This window comes from Callospermophilus lateralis, chromosome X (genome assembly GCF_048772815.1).
Source record: "Callospermophilus lateralis isolate mCalLat2 chromosome X, mCalLat2.hap1, whole genome shotgun sequence".
NCBI classification, from domain to species: domain Eukaryota; kingdom Metazoa; phylum Chordata; class Mammalia; order Rodentia; family Sciuridae; genus Callospermophilus; species Callospermophilus lateralis.
In genome coordinates, this window is record NC_135325.1 from 56,128,713 (window position 1) to 56,144,410 (window position 15,698).

Genomic DNA, 15,698 nt, shown 5'->3' on the forward strand with positions numbered 1-15,698 from the left:
CAGTTCTTCTCATAATCTGAAGAACATTTTAAATACTATTAACTCAGACAACTCAATATAATATTTGATATATATATTCAAAATTCTACAGAAACATTTCTGTCCTGCTTCATTTGAGGAATCTGTTAATGTTGTAGGAAATATGCAACACTTTGGCTTGAAGTGACAGAGCTAAGGCAGAATTACTGCAAGCAACAGCAACTTTTAACACAGGTATCAATTAAATCTTTTTTTAAAAAAATATTTTTTCGTTTATTTATTTTTATGTGGTGCCAAGGATTAAACCCACTGCCTCACACATTCCAGATAAGCACTCCACCCCTGAGCCACAACCCCAGCCCCTCAGTTCAGACTTTTAAGGTAAAGATTAAATAAATCACAACTAAATTTTAATATTTAGTTGTGTTGGGCTGGGGATGTGGCTCAAGCGGTAGTGCGCTCGCCTGGCATGCGTGCAGCCTGGGTTCGATCCTCAGCACCACATACAAACAAAGATACTGTGTCCGCCAAAAATTAAAAAATAGATATTAAAAAACTCTCTCTCTTTCTCTCTCTCTCTAAAAAAATATTTAGTTGTGCTCAATGAGGTCTCTACCTTCCTCTTTACCTGTTGATTTCCTTAAATATTAAAGATGATGTCCTAATTAATTATTCTGTGTGATTTTTTTTTCAGATTCTTCAGTTTATGTTGAATTTGATAGGTGAAAACTACATGGTAAACACAGATAGAAAAAGGTGAATTTATTAACTCCAGTTCTTTTCTTGGTTACAGAAGGTGTCTTTATTCTCTCTTATAATTTTTCTTTTTCTAAGCTCAATTCCTTTTTACCTCAGAGAATTTAGCGTGTACAAATTGTGCGTGTGATATCAGGATAAAAAATACCTACCAACAAAAGCCACACATCAGCTCAGTGTATCTTGTTTTTCCTTTTGTTTTCATACTTGATAACAGACTAACTTTGCCATGGCATGATACAATAGGTATATCCTAGTTGCTGGATCTTACTTGCAGGATGATTTTTTTCTTTCTGTCTTCCTTTTGTAGGCCTACTAAGTGGTAATCATTCTAAGGCTTCTTCTCTCTAAGGAGCCAGACAGAACTGGACTTCTTCTTTACTTTTAAATAAACATGTTCATTTTATTGTATGTATGTATGTATTTGGTGCTGGGGATCAAACCCAGGGTCTCACACATGCTAAATCCATACTCTACCATCGAACTATACCACTAGCCTCAGAATCCCTTCTTAACATATCTCCTGGGATTATTCTGGAATAGATTAAAAAGTACTCCTCAACTCTACTTTGTTAAGGAGTTGTAGAACTTGCATAGAGGTTCTTCACACAAGGGATTATCCTGGACAGAAAGAGCAAAGATGTTTTACCTTCAATTTCTGATATGATCAAGAGTTCCCAGCTTTAACTTTCCCGGTCTTTTGCAACCTAAAATTATAGGATTTTTATGTAAGTCCTTAGAAGACAGAGTATATAATTGTAAAATATTCCCTTGTGATATGCCGTGTAGTTATATCTGAGAAATAAAGTCATGTTATTAGCTTGATTCCTCAGATTTCATTAAGCTATTTTGAACCAGTAGATAATAGCTGATATTTATTGAGTATTTATAGTGTGCTATGTGCCCTACATAGACTATCTCAGTTAATTATTACAAAAATTCTATTGGATGGGCTCTAACATTATCCCCAGTTCACAGATATGAGAATTAACTAAAAGAAAATTCAACTACTTTATCTGAAGTGACTTAGTTAATACATGATAGAGCTATATTTCAAACCTAGGTAGGGGGGAGTCATTGACTTCAGAGCTTTGCCTCACATTTGAGTGGACCCTCCTTCACACTTATTTTTGATAACCTCTAATTTTGATACAATCAAACTTGATAAAAATTTATATGAATGCTACAAGTGACTCCCATAGAGCTTTTACCCAGATTTCCAACTTAACATTTTATATTATCATTTATTCTCCCTTCTTCCCTGTCCTTACACACACAGAGGCACACTTTTTTCTGAACCATTTGAAAGGAAATTCAAGATATAGTGTCCATTGTTCCTAAGATTTCATGTGTATTTCCTAAGAATAATGATGATGATGATGATGATGATGATGATTGTTATTATTTGCTTTTTGAGGGGGTGTTTTTTTTCCTTTTCTGGGGATTGAACCCAGGGGTGCTTTACCACAGAACTATATCCCCCGTCCTTTTTATTTTATTTTAAGGCAAGATCTTGCTAAATTGCTGAGCCTTAAGTTCTTTGAACTTAAGATCCTCTTGCCTCAGCCTCCCAAGTCACTGGGATTATATGCCTACACCACCATGCCTGATGGACTTCAACATTTTTTAAGAGTACAGGCCAGTGATTTTTGTAGAATATCCATCATTTGGGGTTTGCTGTGGTGTCATGGCTAGAAAACAATTGTAATTTTTGGTAGTATAACTAAGAAGTGATTCTGTATTCTTAGTATATCATTGTCAGAGACAACTAATGTCAGTTTCTGTAATTATCTGTGATGTAAGCTTTGATCATTTGAATTCAAGGGGTGTTTCCTCAGTTTCTCTAGTCTTAAGTTACTATTTCTCACTTAGTAACTTTCCAGGAGATACTTTTAATTTATATAAACACTCTTTTCAATGTTTTTTCCATTAAAGTAGCCCTTAATTCAGGGGCAATTTACCACAGAGTTACACACCCCTCCACCAGCCCATTTTTATTTTATGTTGAGACAGGGTCTTGATAAATTTCCTAGGCTGTCCTTGAACTTGGCATTCTTCTGCCTCAGCCTCCTGAGTAGCTGGGATTATTGGCATACTATTTGTACGATTTGACTCTTCTAATTACATTATTTCTCTATATATTTTGTTTACATTCTACTATAAGGAAGAACTTTTTCTTTTTTGCTGGTTATTCATTTATTTATATCAACATGGAATCATGGATTCTTATTTTAGTAAGGGATTATAATCTTTATCAGAATATGTCCATTGATAGATACATTGTTGCTTTGAACATTTTTACTTTTCACATAATAGAATGTTCTAGGCTTGATTTATACTTTGCATTTCCCAGCTCTGGAATCGGCATCACTCCAAAGAATCTGGTTTCCCCTTTAGCTCTTTGTTTTAGTTTTAGCTGACCCGATGTATACTTAAAAAAAAAAAAAAAAAAAACAAGCTATTAGGATATCTAAATGTAAGACACTTAGAAGGAAGCTAGCACACAGTGGTAATATTCCAAATTGTTGCTAATTTTTCTAAACAGCCTCTCTTTAAAATGTGGTGGGTCCTTTTCTTTGCTCACATTGTTGCTGAGATGCTAAAACATTATGTCTTGTGGGAATCATTCTGACAAAAGATAATTAAAATTTAGGTTCTATACAATACTTTTTCTGACCATGCAACATTAAGATAGCTTATAACATTGAAATGTGAATCTCGTTGCAGGTCATTTTCACTTAAATCTGGGGCTTCAGCTTCCAAATGTGCTCATCAATATTTCCATATTCCAGAGGAGAAGAAGAAAGAAGCTGTAAGATTCTGGAATAAGATGATGGTGGTGGGTGGGTAAAAACAGAGCATTTACTGTCAGTTAAATTTCCAGTACCTGTTATTATTTCTCATACCATAGTTAAGTGTTCTCTATGGGAATCACATCAAATATGATCTGAGAAAGACCAGATGTATACATAGGTACATGATCAACTCTCATTTCCTCTAACCTTCCTGTTTAGATGCAGATATTACAAAATGGTTATACACTTATTGAAGAAAAATATAAAAATCTCCTTGACAGTATCATACCTACTTTGAAAGATGAATCTAAAACCTTAGTTTCATGTATGGACCAGGCAATTGGAGATGATGGGTAAGCAGTCTCGTGGATAATGTATTGGTAATGAATCATAATATAGTCTACAGGTATGTTAAATCACGAGGTATATTTTGTTGTTAAGTGAACAAATAATGTTTTCCTTCAGTTACTAAAATAAAATACAACTGATGTCCTGTCATTATGCATTTGTGTTCTTCCTTAGTGTTAATGGTACTGCTGTCCATATCTGGGCATTGAACCCAGGGTGTGAGCGACATTCCCAGCCCTTTTATATGTTGTTGATGGACTTTTATTTTATTTATTTTATTTTATATGTGATGCTGAGAATCTAACCCAGTGCTTCACACATTCTAGGCAAATGCCGTACCACTGAGACACCATCCCAGCCCTAATGTTTTATTTTGAGACAGAATCTTGATAAGTTGCTTAGGGCTTCACTAAATTGCTGAGGCTGGCTTTGAACTCATGATCTTCCTGCCTTAGCCTTCCAAGCCACTAGGATTATAGGCTTGCACCACTGTACCTGGCTGCCATTCATGTTCTTGTTCAGCCTTCCTTATGACTACCAAAACATCCTTGTAAAAAAGTTTAACCTGTATTTTATTACAACAGAATAGGGCAGTGATAAATTACCCTTTAAAATATCTATACAGTAAATGATTTTTGAAGAAATAAGGTATTAAAATATAATTTACTTAATGTAAGATATTTGTATATGATTATGGCTTAGATATGAGATATCACCTAAAAGTTCATGTTTGAGAGAATCTAAAAAGGTTCAGTAGTGAAAACATTTGATTATGAGAGTTGTAACTTACTCAGTGAATTAATCCACTGATAGGGATTAACTTGGTGGTAACTGAAGGCAGGTAGGGTGTAGCTGGAGGAGATGGGTCACTAGGGGCATGACTTTGGGGTTTATATTTTGTCCCTGGTGAGTGGAGAACTCTCTCTCTCTGCTTCCTGATTGCCCTGTCCTGAACTGCTTTTCTCCTCCATACCCTTCTACCATGATGTTTTGCTTCACCTTGAACTCACAGCTGTGGAGTTGGCCTTCTGTGGACTAAGACCTCTGAAATTGTGAGCACCAAATAAATTTCTCCTTGTCTCAAATTGTTCTTGTCAGTTCTTTTGGTCACAGTGGCAGAAAAGCTGAATAAAACACACACACACACACACACACACACACACACACACACATATATAATATGTAACTTTTTTTAGATGTCAACAATAGCCAGTTAAAACTTCTAGTGGAAAAAAATTTCTCTTGACAAAACAATAAACTATAAAGTTAATAATAAATATGAAGTATGTGTTTTAACAATACTTACTTGTGCTATATAGACAACTAGTACTACTTCCTCCTCTCTGTTTTAGTGCCCTTTGTTTAACTTCTTTCTTTCCTCCCACTCCTTCCCTTCCTAGTCTCTGTTGACCACCGTTTCTTCTATAAGATTAGCATTTTAGTTTCTACAAATGAGTGAGAATATGTGGTATTTATCTTTCTGTGTTTGGCCTATTTTCCTCAGTAAAAGGGCCTCCAGTTTCATCCATGTCACAAATAACAGGATTTCATTCCTTTATATGGTTGAGTAATAATATTCTATTGTGTTTACATACTATGTGTGTGTGCACGTGCGTGTGCTAGGCAAGTACTCTACCATTGAGCTACAACCTCAGCCCCGTTGTGTATATTATTTTTAAGTGTGTGTTATAGATATTTGGATGTCTATTGGAGAGGGTATTTTGTTTAGACATCTAAGTCTCAATGATGTCTATATGAGTAGAAAGAAAGACCAAATGGAGAATCATTAAGTGTGGTGCAGGAGGGTGGAAGTTCTAGAAAATGATACTTGACTAGGAGACTGTTGGAGGAGCATGCAAGTGGAAAATCATTCAGCAGAATATTATGAGATGTATTTTAGAAGGTATCCAAAGAAATCCTGAGGGTATAGAATGTTTGGGGAGAACATAAGTGTTGGAGGGGGAGGTCAGTACGGATATGAGCAGTATGGCCTAGAGCCTGGTATATCCAGAGAAGTAAGCTACTGAGTCAATAGGGTCTGGGAGCTAGGGTGCTTAAGGGGACAAGACAATGAGAAGGGTGCCATTTTAGAGAAGGAGATATAGATGTTCAACTTCAGTCCTTGAATTAAAGTTTTGCACAGATATTGTATGCTAAATCCAACAGCATGTAAGCTATCTATCTGGTTGCTGGCCCAGAAAGAGATGCATATATGCATTTTCTTTACCCTGTCCAACAAGTTAACAAGGATGCAGAGTGGTGACAATAGGTACATCTTAAAAAAAAGAGTATACCACAAAAGCTTTCCTAAGAGAGCAAAGAAAGAAAGAAATCAGTGGATCTGGGACTTTATGACATCTAGAATGTTAAAATTTTGATGAATGATATTTGAACATGTGTACAAAAAACCTTAGAAGCTAATTAAAAATTCAAGTTTCAGGGAAGCTACACAATCACAGATATTTGTAGTGTCTTAAAAATATCATGTCAGAAAAAATATGGAAAATCATGATAACACATCAACTTAATTGTTCTATTAGAAACAAATATTTAATCCTATGATAAATTAACTTGTTTGTTTAGCTTTTTCATCCTTGTTCAAAGAACCCCAACACAAACTATATAATTTGTTATATGAGAAACAATACAAAAATCATTTGTCTTTTCTTTGTATTTCCTTCTTTATTGATAAGCAAATAGTTGTCCCATTCTGCTTATTTTCTAGTCAAAACTGACTACAAAACAGAAAGGAAACTTGAGCTGTGAGCTTTGACTACTGATCCTCATAGTGCCATTCCATTGCTCTGATTTGTAACATGCTATATAGCTTCTCTAAATGATAAATGGATAGATAGGAATAATTATATGTATGATAGTTACATGCATACAATAATATGTAGCTGAGATTTATATATGCATAGCTAAACAGTTTTATGGAGACATAATTTGTTCATTTTAATTTTCGCTGTTTAATTTGTATTGAATTTACTGAGTTGTTAAACTATCCCCATCATCCCATATTAGAGCATTTTTATCACCCCAAATGAAATCTTTCATGCCTGTTTACTAACCTACTTTCTGACTCTCAATTTGACTACTTTGGATATTACATATCAATAGAATGATAGAATAAATGGTCTATTCTGTCTGGTTTATTTCACTTAGCATAATATTTTCAAGGTTCATTCATGTTATATCATAGATTAGTACTCTTTTTTATAAAAAAATATTCCATTTTATGGGCTCACCACAGTTTTCTTTCCTATTAGTTAATTGACACTTTGGGTATTTTCCATTTTGAGGCTATGAATAATGAACATTCACAGAAGAATATTTATGTTCGTATTTCTCTTGGGTATATACCTAAAAATGGTATTGCTAGAAACAAATGGAATAGAATGGAAAATTATTTTTTGTTACTAGGGATTGAACCCAGGGGTACTTAACCACTGAACCACATCCCCAGACCGTTTTTATATTTTATTAGAGACAGGGTCTGAGTTGCTTAGGGCCTTGCTAAATTGCTGAGGCTGGGTATGAACTTGCAACCCTTCTGCCTCAGCCTCCTGAGTAGCTGGGATTACAGGCATGTGCCACTGCACCCAGCTTCCCAAGCTTTTTAATTTTTAAAAGTTTTGAAACAGGGTCACACTAAGTTGCTCACAGCCTCAGTAAACTGCTGAGGCTGTCCTTGAACTTGTGATCTTCATACCTCAGCCTCCCAAGTTGCTGGAATTACATGTGTGAGCCACCATGCTTAGCATGTTTAACTTCTTAATAAATTTACAAACTGTTTTCCTAAGTGGCTATACCATTTCACCTGTATTTCCACCAGTAATATGTGGAAGATCCTATTTTTGTTTACCCTCACCTTCACTTGTTATTGTTTGTCATTTTTATTATAGCATTCTGGGTTTGACAAGTATTTTTTTCATTAAGTTAAGGTGATGGAACAATTGGCTGGTCAGTTGGCATGGACATAATATTATATGATGTATAAATGAAATGAAAGGAGAGCTTCATGGCATATCATAAGTTATTTATTCTAAATATTGTGAATATTTAGATATTATATAACTGATCGAGGTGTTATAGCCTGTATGATTTGAGCTCTAACATCATTTTTGATTAATACGTTCTTGTTGTTTCTCAGAGAGGATCTTAAAATGTCTATTCAGGATATACCTACGAATGAAAATTCATCGGATGTTGATATGTATTCATCTATACCCGATTTTCAAGAACTAATGACTGAAGACTATTTAGGAGAGGAAACTGACAATATTTCTTTGGAGTTTATGTCTTCTACTTCTGAGGATAATTATTCAATCTTTACTGAAGACAAATCAGACAGTCAATTTAATACTATAATGAATAGGTATGCAATATCTTTCTTCTGTAACCTAGTGGGTTTTACATGTTTTTGAGGAAAGTGGTTTTTTTAAAAAAAAATTTACAGTCTGGTGAACACTTTGGATACAGCTTAAGAAAATCGGGGATATAACAATAGCTTATAGAGTCTTTGAAGAATACCTCCACCCCCACTCTTTCCCTTTCTTTCTGTGAAACCCAAAAACATTATTTAGAATGTTGATAAGGACTTTGAAATCTAAGTATGAAGCTAGTTACCCCCAAATCTAGCTGAGCAGTAGCATAATTCTTTGCTATATCTGTGATTACACAGTTGAATATTGAGTTGAGTCTACTCTCATTTTGCAACCTTAACCAATCAGACATTTTTAAGGGGAAAACTAAATTAGGATCAACACCTTATCCTGGGACTTAGCACTGATGTAGGACTTGTGTTTCTGAGGAAATTTGGATATTGATTTTCACACATATGTTCTTTTTCTGAAGTTAGAAAATTACCTGTTTATCCAAAGCATAATATTATAGTAAGTTCTGGGAGATATAATTAAGGAAACATTTCCCTTAGGCACCTCCACTCCTGATATTATCTTTGTTTCTTATATACTGCAAATGTACTTTTTGGTAATATGTTTGGTGTTTCACCTTCTGTGGTCTTCTGAAAATAAGAGCCCAACATTGGTAGTATAAAATCTTCCCTTTATTTCATATTCAAAATTATCTCAGAAAGCAGGGTGAAACCTCCTGCTTGGAACAAAACTAGAAGAAAAAAAACAAGATGTCTTCATTTCCTGAAACTAAGAGGTTGTGTGTGCTTCAGCAGAAATACTACTAAATTGGAGCCACAGAGTCACTGTTGTCAGCAGATCTCTACTCATGACAACACTGAGTGGCTTGTGGAGGAGGGATGTCAGCTGGAGTTTCACCTTCATCAGCAGTGCTTACATTAGTCTGTTTTCATACTTTACCATCTTATATTTGTATTATTCCCTGCTACTTTCCCTTATTTATTGTCCAATCCCAGAAAGATGAAGGTCAAGTGTGGGCCTTGGTCAAATTTTTCTCATAAATAGCTTCCTAAGAACACCCAAAAGGGGGCCCTGTAAGCTTCCAAAACTTCACTACAGACCCTTGGACCTGTTTCAAAGGAAACTTCTCTAGACAATAAAATAATCTACCAATTTTAGGGCACTTTATGTCCTCAGAACATTAACAGCAACTGTTGTTTGAGATAATTATTCTGAGTTGCTTTAACATTGCCTGAATTGGCCACCAAAGTGAAGTTAAGTTCTAATAGATTGGCAAAGTTATAGGAAACTAAGAATTTAGTGACATTTGGATTCTTAGGTTAAATAGTAATATTTGATAATAATAAAATATATGATCCTCAGAACACCTGATTTTCCTGATGATTGGCACCACAAAATGAAGTCAAGAACTATACCAAAGGGCAAAGTGAAACTATGCATTTTTTTTTTGTTCACTGACAACTGGTGACATGTGTCCCACTTCCTCTATTGATGAGATTCAGGCTGAGTGTTGTTCAGTGGAGCAATGTAGTCATTTCAAAAGCTAACTTTGGTGTATATAGAATCTCATATATGAAAAGACCCTAGAGGTCATTTGAATTAGCTAGCTACATTGTTGTGGTGTTTTGCATCTCACTTTTTTTCTTTTGATTGGGAACAGTGACTATTGGCACCAAATTCACAAAGGGGCATCCTGTGGAATTATAGCTTTCCCTGGGAACAGACTAGTGTGTTTTTCTTCCATCCTTCTTTTCTAGGCTTCTTCAGGTTGAAAACTCTGGTATGTTACTTGGAAGTGGGCCGCTTTGGCTGAGTTATAACCAGTGAATTATGTACTGAAATCTTCTGAATAGCATTAGGCTTTATAGTCTGAAAGTGAAATATCTGTAACTGGAAAATGCCATATGGTTTGTGGTTTCTTGGTCAAGGACCTGCCATAATCTGTGCAATTTATTATGTTTGTGGTATTTTCTCAAAGATTGTCTCCTGGCAGTTAGATTATCATTTTTTCCATCCACCTTCATCCTGCTTGGCAGCAGAGTTTGTTGATTTCCCCACCCCTCTATTTTTCATTTAAGGGATGAAATGTATATGGAGGGTATTGAAGGAAATCTGGTGGAGATTAAGTCCTTGCAATCTAGGAAGAAAGTGAACTGTGATGCTGGTCATGTCAGTGAGGTAAGACTATCAATTCATTTTGCTGTATTTACATAAATTATTCCAAAAGCAGAATGATATATGACAATTGGCACTGGTAATATTATGCCTGGGATTCAAAAATACTTGAATTCTTACCTTGACTTTTCCATTGATTTAGTGTATATGGTGTTTATATCTTGGTTTTCTGAACCAGAAACTGAAGTAGTTGTTATATCTCTCTTCCCCAGACTAATAGTATAATTTATTTTTTATTATGTGGTGATTTTCCTTCTTCCAATTCCTTTAAAGTTGTCAATATGAAAGTATAAGTATACCTTTATGTAGAATTTTGTGATGCTTTAATAATAGTTTTTCATACATCCAAAGTTCCTCTTCTTGTCACATTATACCTCACTGTTGTGCAAAAATATTTTCCTAAGCTAACAGTGTAGAATTTAAGTTGTTGTATATTTCTCTCTTTTTTCTTTACAGCCAGTCAGTTCTGAACTTCCTACTTTAATGACAAACGAAACTGAAACTTTATCCAGTATGGATGTCATGGCAGAAATAGATGTAAGATCTATTTTTCTAGTCGTTTTATTGCTTTTTATATACCATCCAGTTCTGGGACACTATATTGTATTTTTGATGATGAAGATTGCCATAGTAGATTATTAGCAGAAAACCTATACAGTTAAGTGAATGAAGTAGGAGGGCTTAAGGCATGCCATCTATATTCTTTATCTGCCCTCCTCACTTTTTCTTCTATGCCTTAATATTGACTACTTATAGCAAAGTCCAGTTTAAATTAGTATTTTTTAACATTTTACTACTTCCATGCATATATAAGACACCCAGAGATCCACTTAGTGAAGCAGAACTTCTTTGTTCACATATTTGCAAGTGGCTACTAATATAATTGACAAGCCATGTTTACTGATGAACCTATTATTCCAGCTATTCACGAGACTAAGAAGGTAGGAACATGACTTGAGCCTAGGAGTTCAAGGCCAGCCTGCACAACATAGTGACACCTCATCTCAAATAAAAAATTACTTCTAAGTGAACCATTGCTTTTCTTGGCAATTGCTTTCTTTATAAGTTACATAAAGAGGAATCTTATCCTATTCCTGTCTATATAATCAAAAACTGATCCATGTGTTAGATTAAGTATCTTTTTTTAACATCAGTTGCCATGCTGAACAACATGGCAACTTTCTTTAGAACTTGTCTCTTATAGACAAGAGGACCAGAGAGAATAATTAAGGGAATATTTTTGGGTGCTGGGGATCAAACTCATGGGCTCATGAATACTAGGCAAACACTCTATCATGAGCTATACCCCCAGATACTAAGGAAATATTTTAAGATACTTGTCAGCCAGAAAATATGTATGACTGGATTAAAATGAGCATTACCACATTGCTCATATACTTGATTTTCTTAAACATTACTTCATACTCTAGGATACCCTTTCCTGTCTTTTATGACATAATTTGGTGGCTATAGATGGCTTTTTTTTTGCTACTGGGGATTGAACTAAGGGACACACAACCACTAAGCCACATCCCTAACCCTATTTTTATTTTTTTAGAGATAGGGTCTCACTGAGTTGCTTAGTGCCTCACTGTTGCTGAGGCTGGCTTTGCACATGTGATCCTCCTGCCTCAGCCTCCTGAGCCACTGGGATTACAAGCGTGCACCACCATGCCTGGCTATGAGTGTCAGTTTAATGAGAACGTTTGACAAATGCAGAATCTGTGCATTTTAGACTATGTAATAGATAAATATCTGAATATTAAATGTACTACTTTATAAATATTGTATAGTTAACCAAATTTAATCTATGTAAGAAATCATGCTTTGTTTGGATACAGTCATTTAGTAAATGATCATGATTATGACTGGAAATTATAATAGGACCAAAAAAGAACAGGGCATCTGTTTGTTAAAATTGTTTTTGTTAAGCCTTTCCTCATATTCCTGTGAATTGCAAGGAAACTGAATTCCTAGCAGATAATTTTCTTTAATAGTATACTTACAGGCCTGTTTCTCTTAGCTTAGTGAAATCTTATTGTTGCTGTTGCTATTTTAGGAAAAAATAAAACCCTTGTATATTCCCATAACTGTTTTCTCTAGCTACAGAAGATCTCCAGATGAAACTTTTTTTGGTCATTGACCAATAAGTAATGGGGCTAGATCTATGGGTGTTGATTCTTGTTATATATTGTTTAGCTGAGATGACTTGAAAGAAGTTGTTTTTTTTTTTCTTTCTGGACATACTAGACATATTTGATGATTCTCATCATTCAGGTTCAAACACTCAGGTTCAAATCCAATATTTACCACATTTGCTTTTGTCTGGGCAAATAAATATTGGTCAATATTAGTTCAAGCTAAGTGACAACTGGACCTACGTCTCATAATTGGCTCTTGCTGCACTATGAATTGATTTTTTCCCCTTCTGTCTAAAGAGCAGTTAGTAAAGAAAGCTACAGCCTTTAGAAAGCAAAGTAAATGGAAGCATTCTTCCCTCAATTTTGTTAATCTCTCAAGCGATAGGTTTTTTTTTTAAGGTGCTGAGGACTGAACTTAAGGCCACATGGTTGCTAAGTGTGTACTGCACATACTCTGGCCCAAGACATTGTCTTTTTTTCATCAAGTATTTAACTTTATCTCCAAGAATGATTGATGGATAAAGATTCTAATATTTTATCTCCCTTTATAGACTCTTGACTTAATGAATAGTGAAGAAAGAGAGAGTAATCTACTTGAAGCCAATGGAAGAAAAGGTATAAACGATTTTTTGTAGAGGGGTCAGATTTATGTTCTAGTCTAGCCTCACAACTTACTATCTAAATGACCTTTGGCATGTCATTTAACCTCTGCAAACCCATCTTTACTCTTGTGTAAACTAAGATAATAATAATTGCTTTTTTGATTTATAAATTTTTATGAATATTAAATGAGTATTAAATGAGATAATATATTTGAAAGAGCCCTGAAAACTATTTTTAATTGATTTTATTTTTTAAATACATGACAGTGGAATACATTACAATTCTTATTACACACATAGAGCACAAGTTTTCATATCTCTGTATATAAAGTATGTTCACACCAATTTATGTCTTCATACCTGTACTCTGGATAATAGTGACCATCACATTCTACCATCATTTCTAACCCCATGCCTCCTCTTTTCCCCTCCCACCCCTCTACCCTATCTAGAGTTCAGCTATTCCTCTGATGCTCCCCTTCCCAACCCCACTATGAGTTGGTCACCTTATGTCAGAGAAAACATTCAGCATTTGTTTTTGCACAATGGAATATTACTCATCAATAAAAGAGAATAAAATCATGGCATTTGCAGGTAAATGGATACAGTTGGAGAAGATAATGCCAGTGAAGTTTAGCCAGTCCCCCCCCAAAAAAAAAACAATTGCCGAATGTTTTCTCTGATATCATGTAAACTTAAGGGAGAATGTATTATAATATCTCTAACTTTAAGACAAAAATCATAATAAAGATATTCAAAAAGATGTGCTGTAATGAATTTGGGTTTTCACATGACATCCAAACAACTTCTCAGAAGGTAGGTCCTTTGTTTTTTACTAAGCTTAATTCTCCACAGTTAGCTTAGATTTTATAGGAAGTGCATCCTACAAAGATCTATATTCTAGTGGTTACTGATATCCCTAAATCCAAAAACAGATTTTTAACAAAGTCACATCATATTCTTCTCTTATAGAATCATCAAAAGTTTGAAATATTAAGTATATTAGGAAAGCTGATATTAGATTCCAGGACCAGAGGCAAGAGTACGTTATTCTTCCACATTGTTCTTGCATAAGATGCCCCTCCAATAGCTATTTTGAAGAGTGTAACTCAGAATAGTGGGAACATAACTCTCATTCTATTCTGTGATTCATTTAGCAGTGTAAGATTTTGATTATATTTTTTCTTACCCTCTCTTCTCCCACAATGTGTAACAAAACAATGTCTCTCCACAGAACAGCAGGTGGTAGAATATAAGAAATATGCCCTGCTTTCCCTGTTAGAAGAGATGCCAAAAAACGATTTTGGAGAAAGACTTCAAGATTCTAATGACCTTCTTTTGGATGATCTGAAGAATCCATCGTTGGTCTTACCAGATTTCAATGACCATAATTGTATAGCCCTGAATGTTTCATCTCCAGGAAATGTAAATGCTATTGAAAACTCTGCACCCCACTTGTATGTGGAAACAAATGGAGAATCTATGCTGTTCCCTTTGGTTTTTCTCAGCCCTGTTACCAATTTTGATGATGAGTCCAACAAACTTGTGTCTTCTACTTGAATTTATTTTGAGCTCCCCCCATTCTAGCTTCCTGCTAGAAAAGTGGCAATGACTCAAATACCTTTGGCTATCTAGTATGTGCCCCTTCATCTCTTAACCTCTGTGAATTGAAAAATACAGTTAAACTTGTTGCTTGCTGGTACCTAAGCAAGTTTTCACAACTGGGATTAAATTCAAACCACACACAAAAAAAGATAGAGAACACGTTGAAGTTGGGAGGGGGGCATGTAAAAAATGTAAATCAACATTTTTCTAATACCTTATTTACATCCAGAAGTTTATGTTAAGTACTACAAAGGATGACAATCTTCAAAATAAATAGCAAATCTATGTAGCTAGTTTCTGCTGATAGCAAGCAAACTATGCCATTCCAGGGATTCTTGAGACAAATATATTTTGAAAAATATTTTCAAAGGCAAGGATTTTTTTGTGAATCTGGAAAGGACAGGTCTAAAATTTTCCCTTGATTTTACAGGTACATTTATTTTACAGTTTTTCTATTTTAGTTTAATTAATTATGCAATTTTTATTTTCTAAGGAAAATTGAATTTTCAGCATAAAATTATATTTTTATATGCTATTGCACTAATCAAAATATTCCCTTTACTTGGGCTGGAGTTGTAAGTCAATGGAAGATAACTTGCCTAGCATGAGTGAGGCACTGGAGTCCATCCTGAGCACCACATACATACATACATACGTAAACAAATAAATAAAAAAAAATAAAGAAATGCTGTCCATCTACAACTATATAAAAAAATTTAAAGAAAGACTACCTTTACCCAATATTTTGAATCTCATCTAAAACCTTGTGAAAGAACTGAGTCACATTCTAGCCATGTTTTTTACCCCCAATATGAGGAAACACAAGAACCAATTTATATATATATATATATTAGTTGTAGTTGGACACAATACCTTTATTTTATTTATTTTTTATGTGGT

The 15,698-nt window shown here is 34.6% G+C and overlaps 1 protein-coding gene across 1 annotated transcript in view; it reads left to right on the forward strand.

Annotated features, from left to right (window-relative positions):
• LOC143638546 (heat shock factor protein 3-like) overlaps window positions 1–14,753 on the forward strand; it is a 50,315-nt gene extending 35,562 nt beyond the window's left edge. The window contains exons 5-13 of the mRNA XM_077106446.1: window positions 138–213; window positions 674–735; window positions 3,463–3,547; window positions 3,750–3,883; window positions 8,032–8,256; window positions 10,354–10,477; window positions 10,907–10,987; window positions 13,143–13,206; window positions 14,428–14,753. Of these exons, the coding sequence (XP_076962561.1) occupies window positions 138–213; window positions 674–735; window positions 3,463–3,547; window positions 3,750–3,883; window positions 8,032–8,256; window positions 10,354–10,477; window positions 10,907–10,987; window positions 13,143–13,206; window positions 14,428–14,753 (1,177 nt within the window). The remainder of the gene's footprint in view (window positions 1–137; window positions 214–673; window positions 736–3,462; window positions 3,548–3,749; window positions 3,884–8,031; window positions 8,257–10,353; window positions 10,478–10,906; window positions 10,988–13,142; window positions 13,207–14,427) is intronic.
• Window positions 14,754–15,698: the final 945 nt, after the last annotated feature.